Source organism: Platalea leucorodia (genome assembly GCF_965183815.1).
Source record: "Platalea leucorodia genome assembly, chromosome: 5".
NCBI lineage: Eukaryota > Metazoa > Chordata > Aves > Pelecaniformes > Threskiornithidae > Platalea > Platalea leucorodia.
Window position 1 is genome coordinate 48,545,456 of NC_138827.1, and position 14,244 is coordinate 48,559,699.

At 60.1% G+C, this 14,244-nt stretch overlaps 2 protein-coding genes across 2 annotated transcripts in view; both read right to left on the minus strand.

Annotated features, from left to right (window-relative positions):
* TEDC1 (tubulin epsilon and delta complex 1) overlaps positions 1-1,190 on the minus strand; it is a gene marked incomplete at its 5' end in the record, with an annotated part of 79,089 nt that extends 77,899 nt beyond the window's left edge. Inside the window, one exon of the mRNA XM_082311415.1 lies at positions 1,056-1,190. Coding sequence (XP_082167541.1) covers positions 1,056-1,190 — 135 coding nt within the window. The remainder of the gene's footprint in view (positions 1-1,055) is intronic.
* A 6,893-nt stretch (positions 1,191-8,083) lies between these two features.
* CRIP1 (cysteine rich protein 1) lies at positions 8,084-12,318 on the minus strand. The gene is made up of 5 exons (XM_082312814.1): positions 12,216-12,318; positions 9,153-9,247; positions 8,977-9,034; positions 8,797-8,844; positions 8,084-8,440 (listed from the first exon to the last, which is right to left on the minus strand). The coding sequence occupies exons 1-4, from the start codon at positions 12,253-12,255 to the stop codon at positions 8,804-8,806; spliced, it is 234 nt and encodes a 77-aa protein (XP_082168940.1). The 5' UTR covers positions 12,256-12,318; the 3' UTR covers positions 8,084-8,440; positions 8,797-8,803.
* Positions 12,319-14,244: the final 1,926 nt, after the last annotated feature.

A 14,244-nucleotide genomic window follows, 5' to 3' on the forward strand; every position in this document is an offset into this window, starting at 1 on the left:
GGCAATGTCCTCCTGCAGCCAAACGGCTGCTCGCAATGAGGAGAGAAATTGCGTTGGTCCGACGAGACCTTCAGCAAAGCCCGCTTGCTAACATGAACTGCGTTTGCACTCTTTCCCTCTGGTCGCTGCCCCTCCTGCCTCCCGCCCCTGTGCCGGGGAGCACGGCCCTTTCTGACGCCAAATGTCGCATTAGTGCTGTCCCAGTTCTGTGGATCCTGGCTGCTGCTCCAGCCGGCCCTGAAAGGACCCTTGGGTGTGAGTTATCCAGGCTTAAGGATTTTTAAAATATCTTCTCTAGCAGCTGTTGTCTCACATCCTCCTTCTTTCCTAATGGCCTGGAAAGCATTTTCCTTATCCCTTGTCCAGCTTTAGCTCAGCAATCTCCATCCACTTCTTCGCTCTCCCTCCTAACAGGTTTGGCATTTCCATACGGTTCCTGGCCTTCGGTTCCCAACAGCCCATAAAGTCCTTTTCTATTGCCCGGAGCCTTATCGGACCTGGATAATCCTCTGCTGTCTTTGGCATGCTTCTCGGCTTTCCATACCTTGCTGCTATCGGGTGCTGTCTGGTCCCTCCATGACACATCGCTTGTCTATTTCCCCGTCCCCGCTGCAGTCTCCGGGCAGGAGGACCTTCAGCTGGAGCCAATTTCCTGTGTTTTCTTGACCACTCCATAAACCCTGCTCAAAGCCATCCCTGTCCCCACACACATTCCTCTGTCTAGGCCTTTCCTCCCTGGGGCAGCTGCCTGCTTTGCCGCTGCCGAGACAAGGGCTCTCCTGCAGCACCCAGCGCACGCACCAGTGGGTGGTTCTGCCCATCACCCCCGCTCTGGGCTTCTGTCCCCCAGCCAACGCACCAGTCCCCCGGCCGGTGAGCATCACTCGGCACGGGAGCGGCAGCTGGGATGCACACCATCCCAGCATGCCAAGAGACCCCGTGCCGCCTCTCCATCCCACTGGCTGGACCAGCCCGGCGGCGCCCCGGAGCCAGGCTGGCTGCCCTCCCAGCCAACGTCCCCTGGTCCCCGGCCCCGTGGCTCCCCCAGCACGCACCCGCGTGGGCGTAGCTGACACAAGACGCCTGGCGCTGCGGAGGGTTGGCACCTGGCCATGGGCAAGTCGGACACCAGGCGGCAAATCCCAGCCTCTCCAGCACGGCACAGCGCGGCGGGGGCTTGGTCCCGGCATGTGTGGCCCCACTTATCTGCTCTGCTGGCTGCCTGGGCGGTTTTCCCAGGGTCGGAGAAGATGATGGGAAGGCGATGGTTTCCTGCTGCAGAGATGGACCTTGTGCTGTGGACAGAGGAAGGAGGTGACGGTGTGACAGCCCCTGGTGTGCTGTCCCAGCAGGGATGGCGATGCCACCCCACTGGCAGCAGAGCCCCTGCCCCACTGCATCCAGGCCACCCTCACCTCCCCTGTCCCGAGCCCCAGTCCCACGGGGACAGACAGATGCAAACGAGCAATGACTGGCTGACGTCAGCACACCACTCTGATGTCACCGTGTGCACCTGTGAGGTCACAGGAGATCAGTGGAAGCCTCCAGGATCCTCTGTATGGCAGGGGGAAGCAGGACAGAGCTGGCTCATCATTGGCTTGACCTGCCCAGCCGCTCCTCTAGGCCCCCCAGCTCTGCCCCAGCACCAAGGCAGTTTCGGGAGGAGCCGAGCTACGGGTTGCCCCAGCAGCAAGCGGGTGGCAGTGGGGGCCACAATGGGACGGGAAGGCCTGGGCACGTACTGAGAGGCCAGCGATGCTCCTCCTGGGGAGAGGTCACCGGGCTTCACCCTCTCTCAGTTCCCGGGGCTCACGTGGTGCCGCGCAGCCGCACAGCCATGCAGCCAGCCGTTTTTGGCGCGATGTGTCAGCTGGGGTAATTTCCGCCTCGGGTGACTCAGCCAGGACTGAGGGCGCCTGTTTGCACCCGCACCATGGCAACCCACCACCGCAGACGGCCCCACTGTTTGCAGCCGTTGCCAGAGATGACAGCCACATCCCATTGCCTCATGCAGATTGTATGCGATAACGGCGATCTCTGCTCACTCCAGCAGCAGCACGGCTTCCTGGTGTCACCTCAGCCCAGCCCTGCCAAAGGCAAGGTGTGAGCTCTCCTCCTGGGAAAACAACCCCTTTGCTTTTTTTTTTTTTTTTTTTTTTTTTTTTTAAATGCTTTTGTCCCTGTGAAGGCACAGGCAGGAGCCAGCCTGTCTCCTGGCCAGGCCCCCAGCCGTGCATCGATGCTTCCCACGCTCCACCGCCAGCTCAGGACAGCCGGAGCTCCTCGCTCCTCTCCTCTCCTCTCTCCTCCCCGCAGCAGCAGCAGCGGCTGAACAGACATCAGAGCAGAGCACAGCTGCTCTCCCTGCCCATGCAAGGGAGGCTATGGGTGGCTGTAGCATTTCACACCCTGAGCAGATCAGGCAGGCTGCACCGCTTCGTATTGCAAATGTTTCCAGCTCCTTCCCAATGCCCTCCCAGCTCTTTTATACATGCACTCTCTCCCCTCGCTGGGACGCCGGGTTAACCCGAGCAGGAAAAGTCACAGCCTGGCAGCAGGGCGAACATCATGCCCTCAGGAAGGAGCAGAGCAGCACAGGGGCTGTGAACACAGAGCGCCTGCGTAGCGGGGCAGGCCTGCAGCGATGCTGGGCCCCGCACGGCCTGGGGAAGGGTCAGGGATCACAGCTCCCACCGGGCGTGGAGCAGCCCCAGCATCTGCTGCGGCTGATCCTTTGTGGGCTCGTGTCTTCATCAGCCGAGCAGCCCTCCCTGCTGGGGAGAGGATGGTGCCTTCCAGCCCGGCCACCTTGGGATCTCTGCTGTTGTACTCCAGCCATCAGCATGCTCAGAGCAGCCACGTCAGGTTGCAAATAGACATCTCCTTGCCAGAAAGCAATGAGCTGCCTCCTAGCACCGTCCTTGCTGGTGGGTGCAAGGGGTGCTGATATTGCTGGGCTGGCCAGCACACGTTTAGCACGCTGAGTCACATCACGTAACAGTTACAGATCAGTGGGTCCCCACGAGGGACCGTAACAGCTACACAAACACTCCAGTGCAGGTTTTCCTGGACATCGTGAATCAGTCTGCAACAGGCCTGTGGGTGGGCTGTGGCGCCAAAATTCAAGGTCAGCTCCCAGCAGTTGGGTGCTTACTGTAGGCGTTGGCGTTTCAGGCCCTCTGATGCAGGGTCTGCACTTTCAGTACGATGAGTGAATTGGGAAGGATTAGAAAAAAAAAGATCTGAGATCTCGCAATTCTCTGTTCTCAGGAGTTTCACCCTTTCCTTTTTTACTTAGATAGCCAAGCTGACATTCCTCTGCATGGAGGGAAACTCCCTCTGCCTTCTTTCCCCTGGGCCTTTAACCCAAGACTCACCAAAGAAAGACAGAGGCTTTGGCGTGAAGCTTGTACCTTCCCCCTTGGAAACTCTCCCTGTTTCCTTGAAAATAACACAAGAGATGTGTGATAGTAAAACACAGCTCTAGTGCCTGATGCCAACTTTTCTGGGGCTCCTTGCTGGGGAAAGCCACCCAGGACCTAGCAAACGTCGCCAGTGCCCTTTGCGCCCAGCTCCTCTCTAACACTGGATCATCAGCACCAGGGATGGGGTGATGGAGGAACAGCCCGTGCCCTCCTCTCCTTGCTCCCTGATTAGACCTCAGTCTCCAGTACCATGATTCAGGGTCTCATCCGCCTCTCGTTACACCCCTGGCCGTCTCCCCTACCCAGAGGCCCTCTGCCTTCAGTATCTTCAGCTGCTTCAGTATTTGCTGGGGATGTTGTTGCCCATCAGGAATGAGGTTTGATCCCCTGTTTGCCACCTCTGCAAAGCTGTTTCTGCTGGTGTGACGGGGCTTCCCCAAACCGTTGCTTTGCAGAGCTGGGCTGGGAAGTCCCGGCTCACCCTGTGAGCTTGCAGAGCTCCTGCTGCCTGACATCAGCTGCACAGTCCCTCTTACCATTGCCCAGATAAGAAGAAAGATTTCTGAGGCATTAGGAGATGGGCAGACATTTTCTCGACTGCTCTCCCACAAGATATCAGAGCTTCTTGAACTTAACACAAATCAGCCTTATAAATACCCGAAGCGGTGGTGAGCTGGGTACCACCCAGTTGCAGACCGGCTTTGTCCCCATGAGCCCCATGCAGAAAAGAGCCGGAACCCCTGCAGCCGCAGCCCCCATGCCACACTCCCCCAGCCCTGCCTGTGCCCTGCCTGCACCCTGCCTGTCCCTGAAGGGGACACAACTTTATTTGCAGAAACACACCGGCAGGGAAACAAACCGCTCGCCCTATGGCAGATGCAAGGGCTGCCATGGCCCCGAGGTGCCAGAGCCTGCACGGAGGAGACGCAAAATCACCACAAGGGAAGTGCCAGAGGTGTCACATCAGTGTCCCCATCAGAGCTGGCAGGGGAGGCTCAGTGGCCCCACTGGTATCTCAGCGGGGCAGCGTTGAACCAGACCTCCCGGCTCCCCAGCACGTGTTAGCCCAGATGTGAGCTGCAGCCCGCTCCCGTGGCCACACTGGCAGGACACGGCCCTGTCCCCAGGCTGCTGCTTTCGCTAAGGACAGCCCTAGGAGCAATGCTGAGGGCAGCACCCTGCTGTAAGGCTTCCATCCTTCCAGCCCTAAGCTGTCCCCCTTACCAGCTGTGGGCTCAAGGACACATCTGTCTCCTGCTTCGGATTCAGGTCTGTCCCATCTGCACTGGAAGGAAGATGCAGGGCCAGGCAACCCACACCAGCCCCTCCTGCCTGCACTCTGGCTCCACCGGGGGCTGAAGCAACACCCCCATCTCTTATAGATCAGCTAAAGGACCCCCCAGCCCCATTTCTGCCCTCCTCTCCTTTTTTCTTCTGTACAGAAAGCCACAGAGCCAGGGTGGGGAACAGCAGCAGTTTAGTTTCTGAACCCGTCCTGTTTCCTGTCCTTTGCCAAAACCTCTTCTACTTCCCTACCCAGGGCGTTGAGGCTCGCCTGCACCCAGCTGTAAGAGGAATGGGCAATGTTTGTTTTCTTTGTCACAGTGATGAAGTGTTTATAGCAACCAAGGCTCAGCAAACCACAAACTTCACTGATCTCAGCCCAAGCTTCCGAAATAATGGCAGAGGAAGCACAGCCCCTTCCTCTGGGGTCAGCAACGGTGGTGTTTCAAGTCACCGAAGGAAGGGACATTTGTGCTGGGCATCACCGTGCTGGAAATCATCTGACACCTTTTGGTGTCCCAGACGGGCACCCTGCGGCTGGGGCTGTGCCCTGACCCCACCTGCAATGGCAGTGATATCCCCGTGGCTGCTGGCTGGTGACCAGGTGGGACATGGGGGCTGTCAGCCACTTCCTGAGGGTCTCCTCTCTGCCTCGAGCAGTGGGAGCAGCCAGTGGGGCACACCAAGCCAGCATCCCTTGGCTGCTCCCCCCCAAAAAGCTGGGATTTGCCCTGAGCATCCTGCTCTCACCATCTCCCCTGTTGCAGGAGCAGCACAGCCAGGGCATTGCCACACTGGGAGCGAAGGGACCATCCCTGCCCGTCCCCAGCTCCTGCCGGGGCTCAGAGCTGACAGCATCACAGACAAGCTGTGCTGGAAGCCACGCTGCTGCCTGTCTGCACAGCTCACGCTCCAGGCCACAGAGATTTACTGTTCAATGGAGAAAAGATTGTGTCTACTGACAGCCCACCTCCCTGGCGCGCCAGCCGCTGCCGAGCCTCACTGCGCATCGGAGGGGAGCACCTGGCTCAGGCGCAGATTTCCTATCCAAATGTGATACAGCTGTTTCTGCTTCCTCTCCAAAGACTGAAGCGAGTTATAAAAAATCAGTTTATCATGTGTTTTCTTTGACCAAGGCTCCTTGCAGATGTGACCCGCTCTTGAACTGCCCAACCTCACGGCATCAAGGCTGGAGCAGGCAGAGAGCGTGACTTGTACAAGCACAGCACTGGGAGGGGAGTATCCTCACAGCAAGTCCTGGGGCTAAACGCCATCTCAGTGGGAGTGCCTGTTGCAGGGTGGGCAGAGAAATAGGACAGCCCGAAGGAGCTTTTTGCACTAGGAATCAATACCCAAGGGCTTATTCCCACAGCCTGCTGGAGGGACCCCCCAGTTTTTGCCCCCCCCTCCAGAGAGGCAGCTGCAGGATCGGGTTTAGCTTCTTTGCAGGTTTCCTGAGGCTGCACAGACCTTGCACAGTTCCTACATCCCTCCATGCACCCAGGGCGGGAAAAGCCGTCCCCAGCCACCACCCCTACATTGCAAATCAGTGGCAGAGGCCGAAGCAAACAGCAGCCCCGGGCAGCACATTGCAAACGGCAACACGCTGCCTCCTGCCCCAGCTGCGGCCACGGCCCAGAAAGGGCTTCCAGCTGAGGGGCTGGATCACCCCAGCCTCTCCCCAAGCAGCACTTGCTCTTCCCTCTCTCTTGCTGGTTCTCTGCTTGTCCTTTCTAGCTTGGCCCCTTGCACCTGGAATTAGCTGCTCCTGAAAAGTTTTGGTGCCAGGCCCTCTTGGGAAAGACCAGGAGCCCAATTCACAGGTCCCTTTCCCAGCTGGACACACTTATGCAAGCCCGGAGGATGACAGGGCTTGTGTTTCCCATTATTTTTAATGCTGAGGGTAAACACTATCTCACTGGCACGCTCAAAGCTGCTGAGATTATATCACTAGTTTGCTTTGAAGCCCTGTTTGCAGAGGAAGGCCATCTCCCACCGGGGCGGGCTGGGTGCCAGCGGAGGTGCAGAGCAGGACCGTGTCTCGCTGGCCAGGAGCTGTGGGTGCTGGCACCCCCGGGAGGCTGCTGGCGAGGGCAGCGGTGGGAGCAGGAGGGCAGGGGGCCCTATGAGACCTGGCTGGCTGGGAAGCACGGTGGTGGCCACGCAGCGATAGCCGGGGTTTGCCTTTGACACAGACGCCTGCGTTTGTTGTGCTGACTGGGTGGGAGGCAAGGCAGCGCCGGCTGGTCGAGTTTGTCCCGCCGAAGCGTGCCTAGTGGGTGCAGAGCCTTTTGGCATCAAGCACATGGCAAGTTTTAAGATGCTTATCAGATCAGGCTGCTTTTGACACTGAAGGTTTTGACATTACACATGTATCTCTGACCCCTGAGGCTTTTGGCCAAGTCCCAGTAAGGCCAGCATGACTAAGACACAGAGCAGTCTCTAAGGAAATGCATGCATAAACCATAGACAAAAATATCCCAGTGTGTTGTGAAGTATCTGTGAATATGTAAATGGAGTGGTTCAGGTTAGGGAAAGAAACCATTTTAGAAACATCCCTCAAGTCGACATCTTTTACATCTGCCAGTGTTGTTCTTCCAGCGGGGCAAAGAGGTTGAAACACAAAAGAGCAAAGCACTTGCAAGCCAGCTCTCGCTTTGTAATACTGCACCTTTCCTTTCCCTACCGAGGGAGGCTGGCTCTGCCTCGCAGGTAACCTCCTGCCTCACGTGGCATTTTCGTACGGCTGCTCAGAGCAAAAGCAGCAAACACCAGGTTTGCCTGATGTTGCCTGAGTTAACCACCTCCCAGCAAGACACTTCCCTGCCCCAACTGAGGGCTGCAAAGTGCCATCTCAGATCCAGGAGCAAAGGGGTCTGCCCACGGGCGTGGCTTTCCAGCGGGCACTACCAGGGGCTGGGACATGGCGAGGAGGCTGTTGAGTGCCAGAGAGACCCTGGGTCAGCAGTCTCAGGTCCCCGTCCAGCAGCACCGTGTACCTCTGCTATAACCCCGTGACAGCCACGGCGGGAGCCACCACGCTCTGGACTTCTGCAAATGTCACACCACAGACTCAGTGAGGCCGTGGGTGGGGTAGGACCTTTGCGCCGAGCCCAGGGAGATCCCGACCCTGGACAAGCACCAGCACGACACCCACCACCAGCCCACCCAGGGGCTGCTCTCACCCCCAAGGCTGAGGCCTGGGGTGGGCAGCCAAGGGCAGGACCCCAAGCACACCAGGAGCAAAAGCACATGGAACAACCACACGGCGTGGGGCTCGATCCAGAGGCTACATGGGGTCCTTAGGCAAGCAGCAAGCACCTCGCAAGCGAGTCCCATGGGACCCCCCCATTACAGAGAGCACAGCTGCTATGTGGGGGAAGCATCTTTCGGTCTGGGTTTATTAAAGACTGAGAATACAACTGTGGGCCCAGCCACGAAAGCTGGGTGCCAGAAGCAGGGCTGGGTTTTGGCTGGAAGGGTGCAGTCTCCTCTCCAGGCAGCCTTCAGCAATACCGGCCAAATTTCCTATCCGGCAGGGCGTCCCAACGCCCCCACCCTGGCAGCACTCCATCTGGAGGGGAGCCCCTCTCCGCACCAGCCCCAGCCTTGGTTACTTATTGCTTTTAACATGCTAGTCTAGTAAAAAGTGAATTAAAAACAAAAATGCATGTCTGTCGCGGTGCATTTGTGCTGTCTTCGGGCTGTGCTGGGAACCCTGGCCGTCAGACCTGGAGAGGGATGGAAGAGAGCGGCAGATGAAGTCAGGCTGGGCTGGGAGCAGAGACATCCCAGGGACAACGGTGCTCCAGGACAGACCCTGGCTTTGCCGACAGGCCACAAAGCAAAAGCCTTTGGTGTCCACTGCCAGAGCTAAGTGGGTGCCGACAGTCGCTTGGGGCTGGCGGAGAGGAGAGGCTGGCACCCAGCAGGTTGCTCACGAGCACCGGCGCAAAGGCTGGGAGTCACAGCCAGCCCGGAGAGATGCTGCGGCGTGCCTGCCTTCCCCGCTTGCCTGTGAGGGGGACAGCCCCGGCCAGCCCGCCCAGCCAGAGGCAGGAGAGGAGCTCCAAGGGGAGTCACCAACCTGAGGTTTACTTGAACGTGTGGCTCTCCGCTCCTCCCCGGCCGAACCCTGGAAGAGAGCCAGAGCAGGGTCAGCCTCGCCGCGGGACGGCGAGCGCACCGAGGGATGCACCTCGCCAAGAGACGGAAGCCCTGAGCCCCCTTCCCCTCCCTCCCACAGCCCCAGCCCCAGCGACCCTACCTTTGGGCCCGAACAAGGCAGCATAGCAGGGGTGGTTGCAGTACGGCTTGCCATCATGCTGCAGGGAGAGAGAAAGAGCATCAGCCCCGACCGCCCTTCAGCTCCATCTCTGCCCACCCCACCCCTCCTGCAGCCCCTAGCTGCGGGGCACAGGGACCTCCTGGGCTGCTCCTCACCTCTGCGTGGCCTCCAGACGTCAGGGTCTTGTTACACTTCTCGCATCTCAAGCAGGGCCGGTGCCAGTCCTTCCCCAGAGAAGTCACCTTCTCGGCTGCCACGGAAAGGAGTTGGGTTAGTTGAGGCACTGATCAGTTTTGGCAGGTTGGCCTCCCTGCCACCAACCCTAGGGAGGACATTTTTGGGCATTTTCTCAAGTCTGTGTGTCCAAGACAGAGGGCACCATGTTTCAAACCCAAGTGCTCGCTATGCACGTACATCACCATGCACATCCAGGCGTTCGGATCCGAAACCGCAGTGCCATGCCCAAGGTGAATGCCACTGCATCCATGTGGACAGACCAACTTCCATCCATCTTCCAAAGATCTGGGGACCTCCCACCTTCCAACATCAGCCTGCAAGGGGACGAATTTCTCCCCAGCCAGCTGGAGCCCAAGCAATCACTAGAGTTGGCAGGGGCGAAGCAGGGATGCTGACGAGGATCGGGGAGGCAAAGGCATCGCCGTGCCCTGCCCTGACACAAACCAGTCCCCTCCAGCCGCTGGCGCTCTGGCCACAGCTCCGATTTTGAACAGACCATGGCAAACCAGAGCGGGGCTGGAGCTTGGCCGAGGCTCAGGTGGCTGCGGGAGGGACAACGTGCTGTTTGCTGGGGCCAGGCGCATTTATGGAGAGAGCAGAGAACACAGGGTGGCTTTTAATTGTGGCACAGCAGGGGAGGAGGGTATTTTCTGCAGACGCATGTGCTCGTCCTATTGCCAGCTGTGCTCCTGGGGATTTATTAAGCAATAAAGCAGAGCTTTACACAGGAACCCTGTCAGAGCCGGGTCCGAGCACTCTCCCCATGCCTGCAAAAGGAAGTCGAGCAATGGGACCAAGCCGCTGATGGCCGCAAGTGCCCTGGGGGTCCCTCAGCAGCCTGAAGCACCTCTTCTTTGGAGTCCAAATACGCCCACAACAACTTACACAAGGAGCAAGCTGGCGGCTGCAGAGGTGGGAGCGGAGGCAGTGCCCAAATATCACGAGGCAGCCCTGCTGCCATCCCCCAGCAGCACAAAGAGCCTCCTGTGCCCGCAGCCCGGCGGGGGCCACAGCATCCTCCCTCTGGCAGCCCCAGGAGCCCAAGCCTGGCCCAAGGCAGGGCTCTCCCATCACAGGGTTTCTGGATGGAGCTCAGCCTCCCCACCTCTCACACAAGCATTTGCACCAATGCTCAGGCAGCAGCTCTGCCAAGGCTCGCTGCAGCAGGCTCCCCCTCGGCTCTCAGCCATGCAGGCAAGATTCCTCTGGAAAGCTGGTGGTGGCCCTGCAAACCCCATCCCCAGTCTTCTCAGCATCATCTCCCCCTCATCCCTCTTCTCTACAGACACAATTTGTCTGAACGCAGTCCAAGGCATGCCCCAGGGTACCCCGGAGCAGGGCTTGCTTTGCCTCCTCTGCCAGCACTACTTATCTGCAGGCACAGAAACCAGGCAGCGAGCTCAGTCCTCCAGCCACTTTTGAACCCTTCTCAGCCTCTGCATCGATAGAGATGGTTTCGTAAGAGCAGCCTGATAAGTGCGGGGCCAAACCCCTCCTTGGTCAAACAGCCCCATCCTGGCACCTCCGCGGCCGCACCTGCAGGCACGGCAAACCCAGTTCTCCTGGACTGGGATCGAAGCAGATCCACAGGGACATGGGAAAGGCAGACACTGACACCAGCGCCTTGGTAGCTCCTGTCATCAAGCCACGTGGGTAAATGAGGTGCCCCAGGACCCTTGGTCGTGGGAGGGAGCCGTGAACTGTACCCTGCTGAAACCCAACCTCAAAGCCTGGCTGCAAGTGGTGAGTTCCAGTTTAGGCAGAGCTGTTCCCCGACCACAGGAGCCACGTCGCCAGCAGCCCTCCAGGCAGCACCCACGCCAGCCCCGGCACAAGAGCCAGGGTGGGCATCACTGACAGACAGGGCTGTTTGGCAGGGAGAGCAGCCCCTGTGTTTGAGCCTCCAAATTCTTTGGCAGAGCAGAAGTGGAAGATGGGGCACATACACAAGCAGAGCAGAAATAAAACAGAGAGAGCAGAAGTCGGGGACGGCACTTGGATCACAGATCCCTCATCTCTAGTAAATTAAAAAGCAGGGAGTGCGTACAAGCTGCTCCCAGCAAACCCCCTCAAGTTCAGCCAAACCAGGGAAGAGGGGAGGTCTGGCAGACGGAGCCTGCCTGTTCCAGCAGCTGCTGCCAGCAGGGCGAGAGGCTCAAACACCCCAAATATCCTTGGGCAAGACAGCAGGACCATGGCACCAGAAGGGGCAGCAGCATGGAGCTTTGGGGCCCTATTTTGGAGGGAGGACATCTGCCTGAAGCCCAGCAGCAGGCAGAAGCCCAACAAGGCTTGCGGCTAGCCTGCAACAGTGGCTTAAAAATAACACCCCAGGGCTGTCATCTCGCTCTGATAAACCACACAGGACAACATGTGGGCAACCCACTGACCCCAGAACATGCCCGAGGGCAGGATTTGCCCTTGGGCAGGTGCTGGCTCGCCTGCCCAGGCTTTCAGAGCAGGGGGCTGCACCGGCCGGGCCTTTGGGCTCCAAACTCAGCAGTCTTCAGGGCTGGCCTAGCTGCCTGCCTCAGCACGGGGCTGCGGGCGATGCTGGGAAGGAAACAGGGCTGAGCTCCCATGCCGTGCCGCAGCCCCGACTGCAGGCTGGGGGTACCCACTGCACCCCACACCGTGCAACGAGGTACCTCCTCCTTGGGTGGATTTACAGGGCCACCCACTTGGGGAACTCCGGGGACCCACAGCGGCAGGGGTGCGTAACTTTGGGGCACCCCAAGAATTTGGTATGCTGGGACGCACAACATCGGGGCGCCCAGGACCCGCAGCGCTGGGGTGCACAGGGGCCTGTAAGCACCAGGGTGCCCCGGGGACCCGCAGCATCGGGGTATGCAGCACCGGGACACCCCGGGGACCCGAAGCCTGGCGGGGTGCAGCATCGGGAGACCCCGGCTTAAGCAGCCCGACAGCCCTGCGGTCCCCGCGGGGTGGAGGCGGCCGGGGAGGGAGCAGGAAGCCCTTACCGAAGTAGACCTCCTTCTGGCAGCGGGGGCACTTGGGCATGCTGTCGGCTCGCCTCGCCTGGCCTCGGGTCGCCGCTCGCACCGGCTGTGGGATGCTCCGCGCCCGCCCCGCCGGAGTCACTGCGCGGCCGCCCCGCCCCGCCCCGCCCAGATGTGCGGCCCCGCCCGCAGCTGGCGGCAGCCGCCCGGGGCACAGCCCTGCAGGGGCTCCCAGGGCGGGGCCCTGCACCCCTTGCATCCTGCACCCCTTGCAGCCCTATCCCCCCTGCACCCTTTGCCCCCTGCAATCCCTCCACCTGCGCCCCCTGCACCCCTTTCACCCTGTGCATCCTGCAACCCTACACCAGTTGCACCCTTGCACCCTGTACCCCTTGCACCCCTACATCCACTGCGCCCCACACTGTGCAGCCCTGCCCCCTCTGCACCCCGAGCCGCTGCACCTTGGCTCCCTGCCTGCTCCCTGCCCACGCTTGTGCTGTTCGAGTGGCCAAGAGCGCCTCTCTGAGTGGGGCTGGAGGTGTGATTGGCATCTGTCAATTAACCACGCTCCCAGATAAAGATTCATGGGGCGCTGACCACCAGGGCTCACCCCCTCTGAGCACAGATCTGTTTCTGCCAAGGGAGCGTAAAAGTCGACCCTCGGGCAGCGTCTCCTGCCCATGGGGAAGTTTGGGGTCCGAGATGAAGCAGGACGGAGCTGTAGGGCTGTAACCCAGGACCTTGGGAATGGTGTGGGTGCGGGACATGGCTCTGCTCACTGAGGAGAGCCAGCCCATGTGCGTCGCTGACTGTTGTCATTTTATTAGGAGCTAGGACTTGCTGTTCCTTTGTGCTTGGCTGAGAAGGAAATGAAAAGCCTATCCAAAGGTCTGTTTTGTATGAAACAATCCTCCCCAGGGCACGTTGCTGTGCTGCAAAGGTCACGAGGGCTTGTGAAACCCAGCGCCAGGATGCCTAGTGTCTGCCTCCCGAAATGCAGGGCACCCCTCGCCCTCCCGCCGGCACAAACAGGGCCCTGTTGACACCAGAGCCCACCCGTGGGTGCAGGAGGAGAGGTGGCGAGCTGTGCCTGGAGGCGCAGCTGGGATTGCTATGTGATCCAGCCGGGCTCCAGCCTCCGTTCCCAGCGGGAGCCCTCATCCCCACTGACACTCCCCACTGCTGCCCTTGGTCCCCGGCTCGCCCCACCTGCTGGCAGCCCCATGGCAGGCTGGGGAGCCCCTCCGGCACGCTGCTGCGAGGGCACTGCTGGGCTCAGCAGGGTGGTCAGCAGCCCGCGCTGGCAGGGACATCGCTGGGAAGCCCACTCCCGGCTAAAGCATGAGTCACGCTGAGACAGTGTCTTACAGTATGGGAGGAGAGAGATGTCCTGCAAGGGCTGCTGCCTCCACCCTGCCTCTTCCCCATCCTTCCCACCCCAAGGCACCACGCACATGCAAGCACCGCATTTCAGCCATGCCACATCCCCCTGCACCAAGCCGCAGCACCCCGTGAGCACCCAGCTGCACTGCCCGGGCCAGCACCCCTCCCTGCACCACACAGGGTGCAGCTGGTACCCTGATGAAATACGGGGGACAGGGCACGTCCTCTCCCCTCTCCAGTGGCCCTGCTTCCCCTCCCACACGGTGCCAGGCTGCTTTGAGGCCACTGCCTGGCTAGGACAGCCGTCTTCAGCTGTGCTCCCTTTTAAGGCAGGTTTTGTGCCAGCAGGCAGCTGAAAACCGGGCTCTCGCAGGTCTCCTCTGGCTGGGCCAGCCCTGCGGCCGGTCCCCATGGACCGCTCAGCCTGCAGCAGGAACACTCCTTTCCCAGTCACAGCAGCCCATGCCCCCACATGGCACCACAGGCCGACTGACCCGGCTGAAGCAGAGCCCAGTGTCCCCTCCCCTCGGTTCCTCCACGCACTTACTGGAGACTGTTCGCACAACGGAGCGGGCACAAAACCAGCGGCAGCTCTCACAAAGCGGGTGCCGCCGAGCCGCACGCTGCTCTCTGCCAGGCCTGCCCGCACGGGGCTTTACGCCTGGCA

Excerpts from the sequence above, each read along its gene's own strand:
- CRIP1 (XM_082312814.1), bottom strand. The coding sequence starts at position 12,255 with ATGCCCAAGTGCCCCCGCTGCCAGAAGGAGGTCTACTTCG. Across the intron at positions 9,248-12,215 it reads CCAGAAGGAGGTCTACTTCG|CCGAGAAGGTGACTTCTCTG; the intron begins GTAAGGGCTTCC and ends TTTCCGTGGCAG. Across the intron at positions 9,035-9,152 it reads CGTCTGGAGGCCACGCAGAG|CATGATGGCAAGCCGTACTG; the intron begins GTGAGGAGCAGC and ends CTCTCCCTGCAG.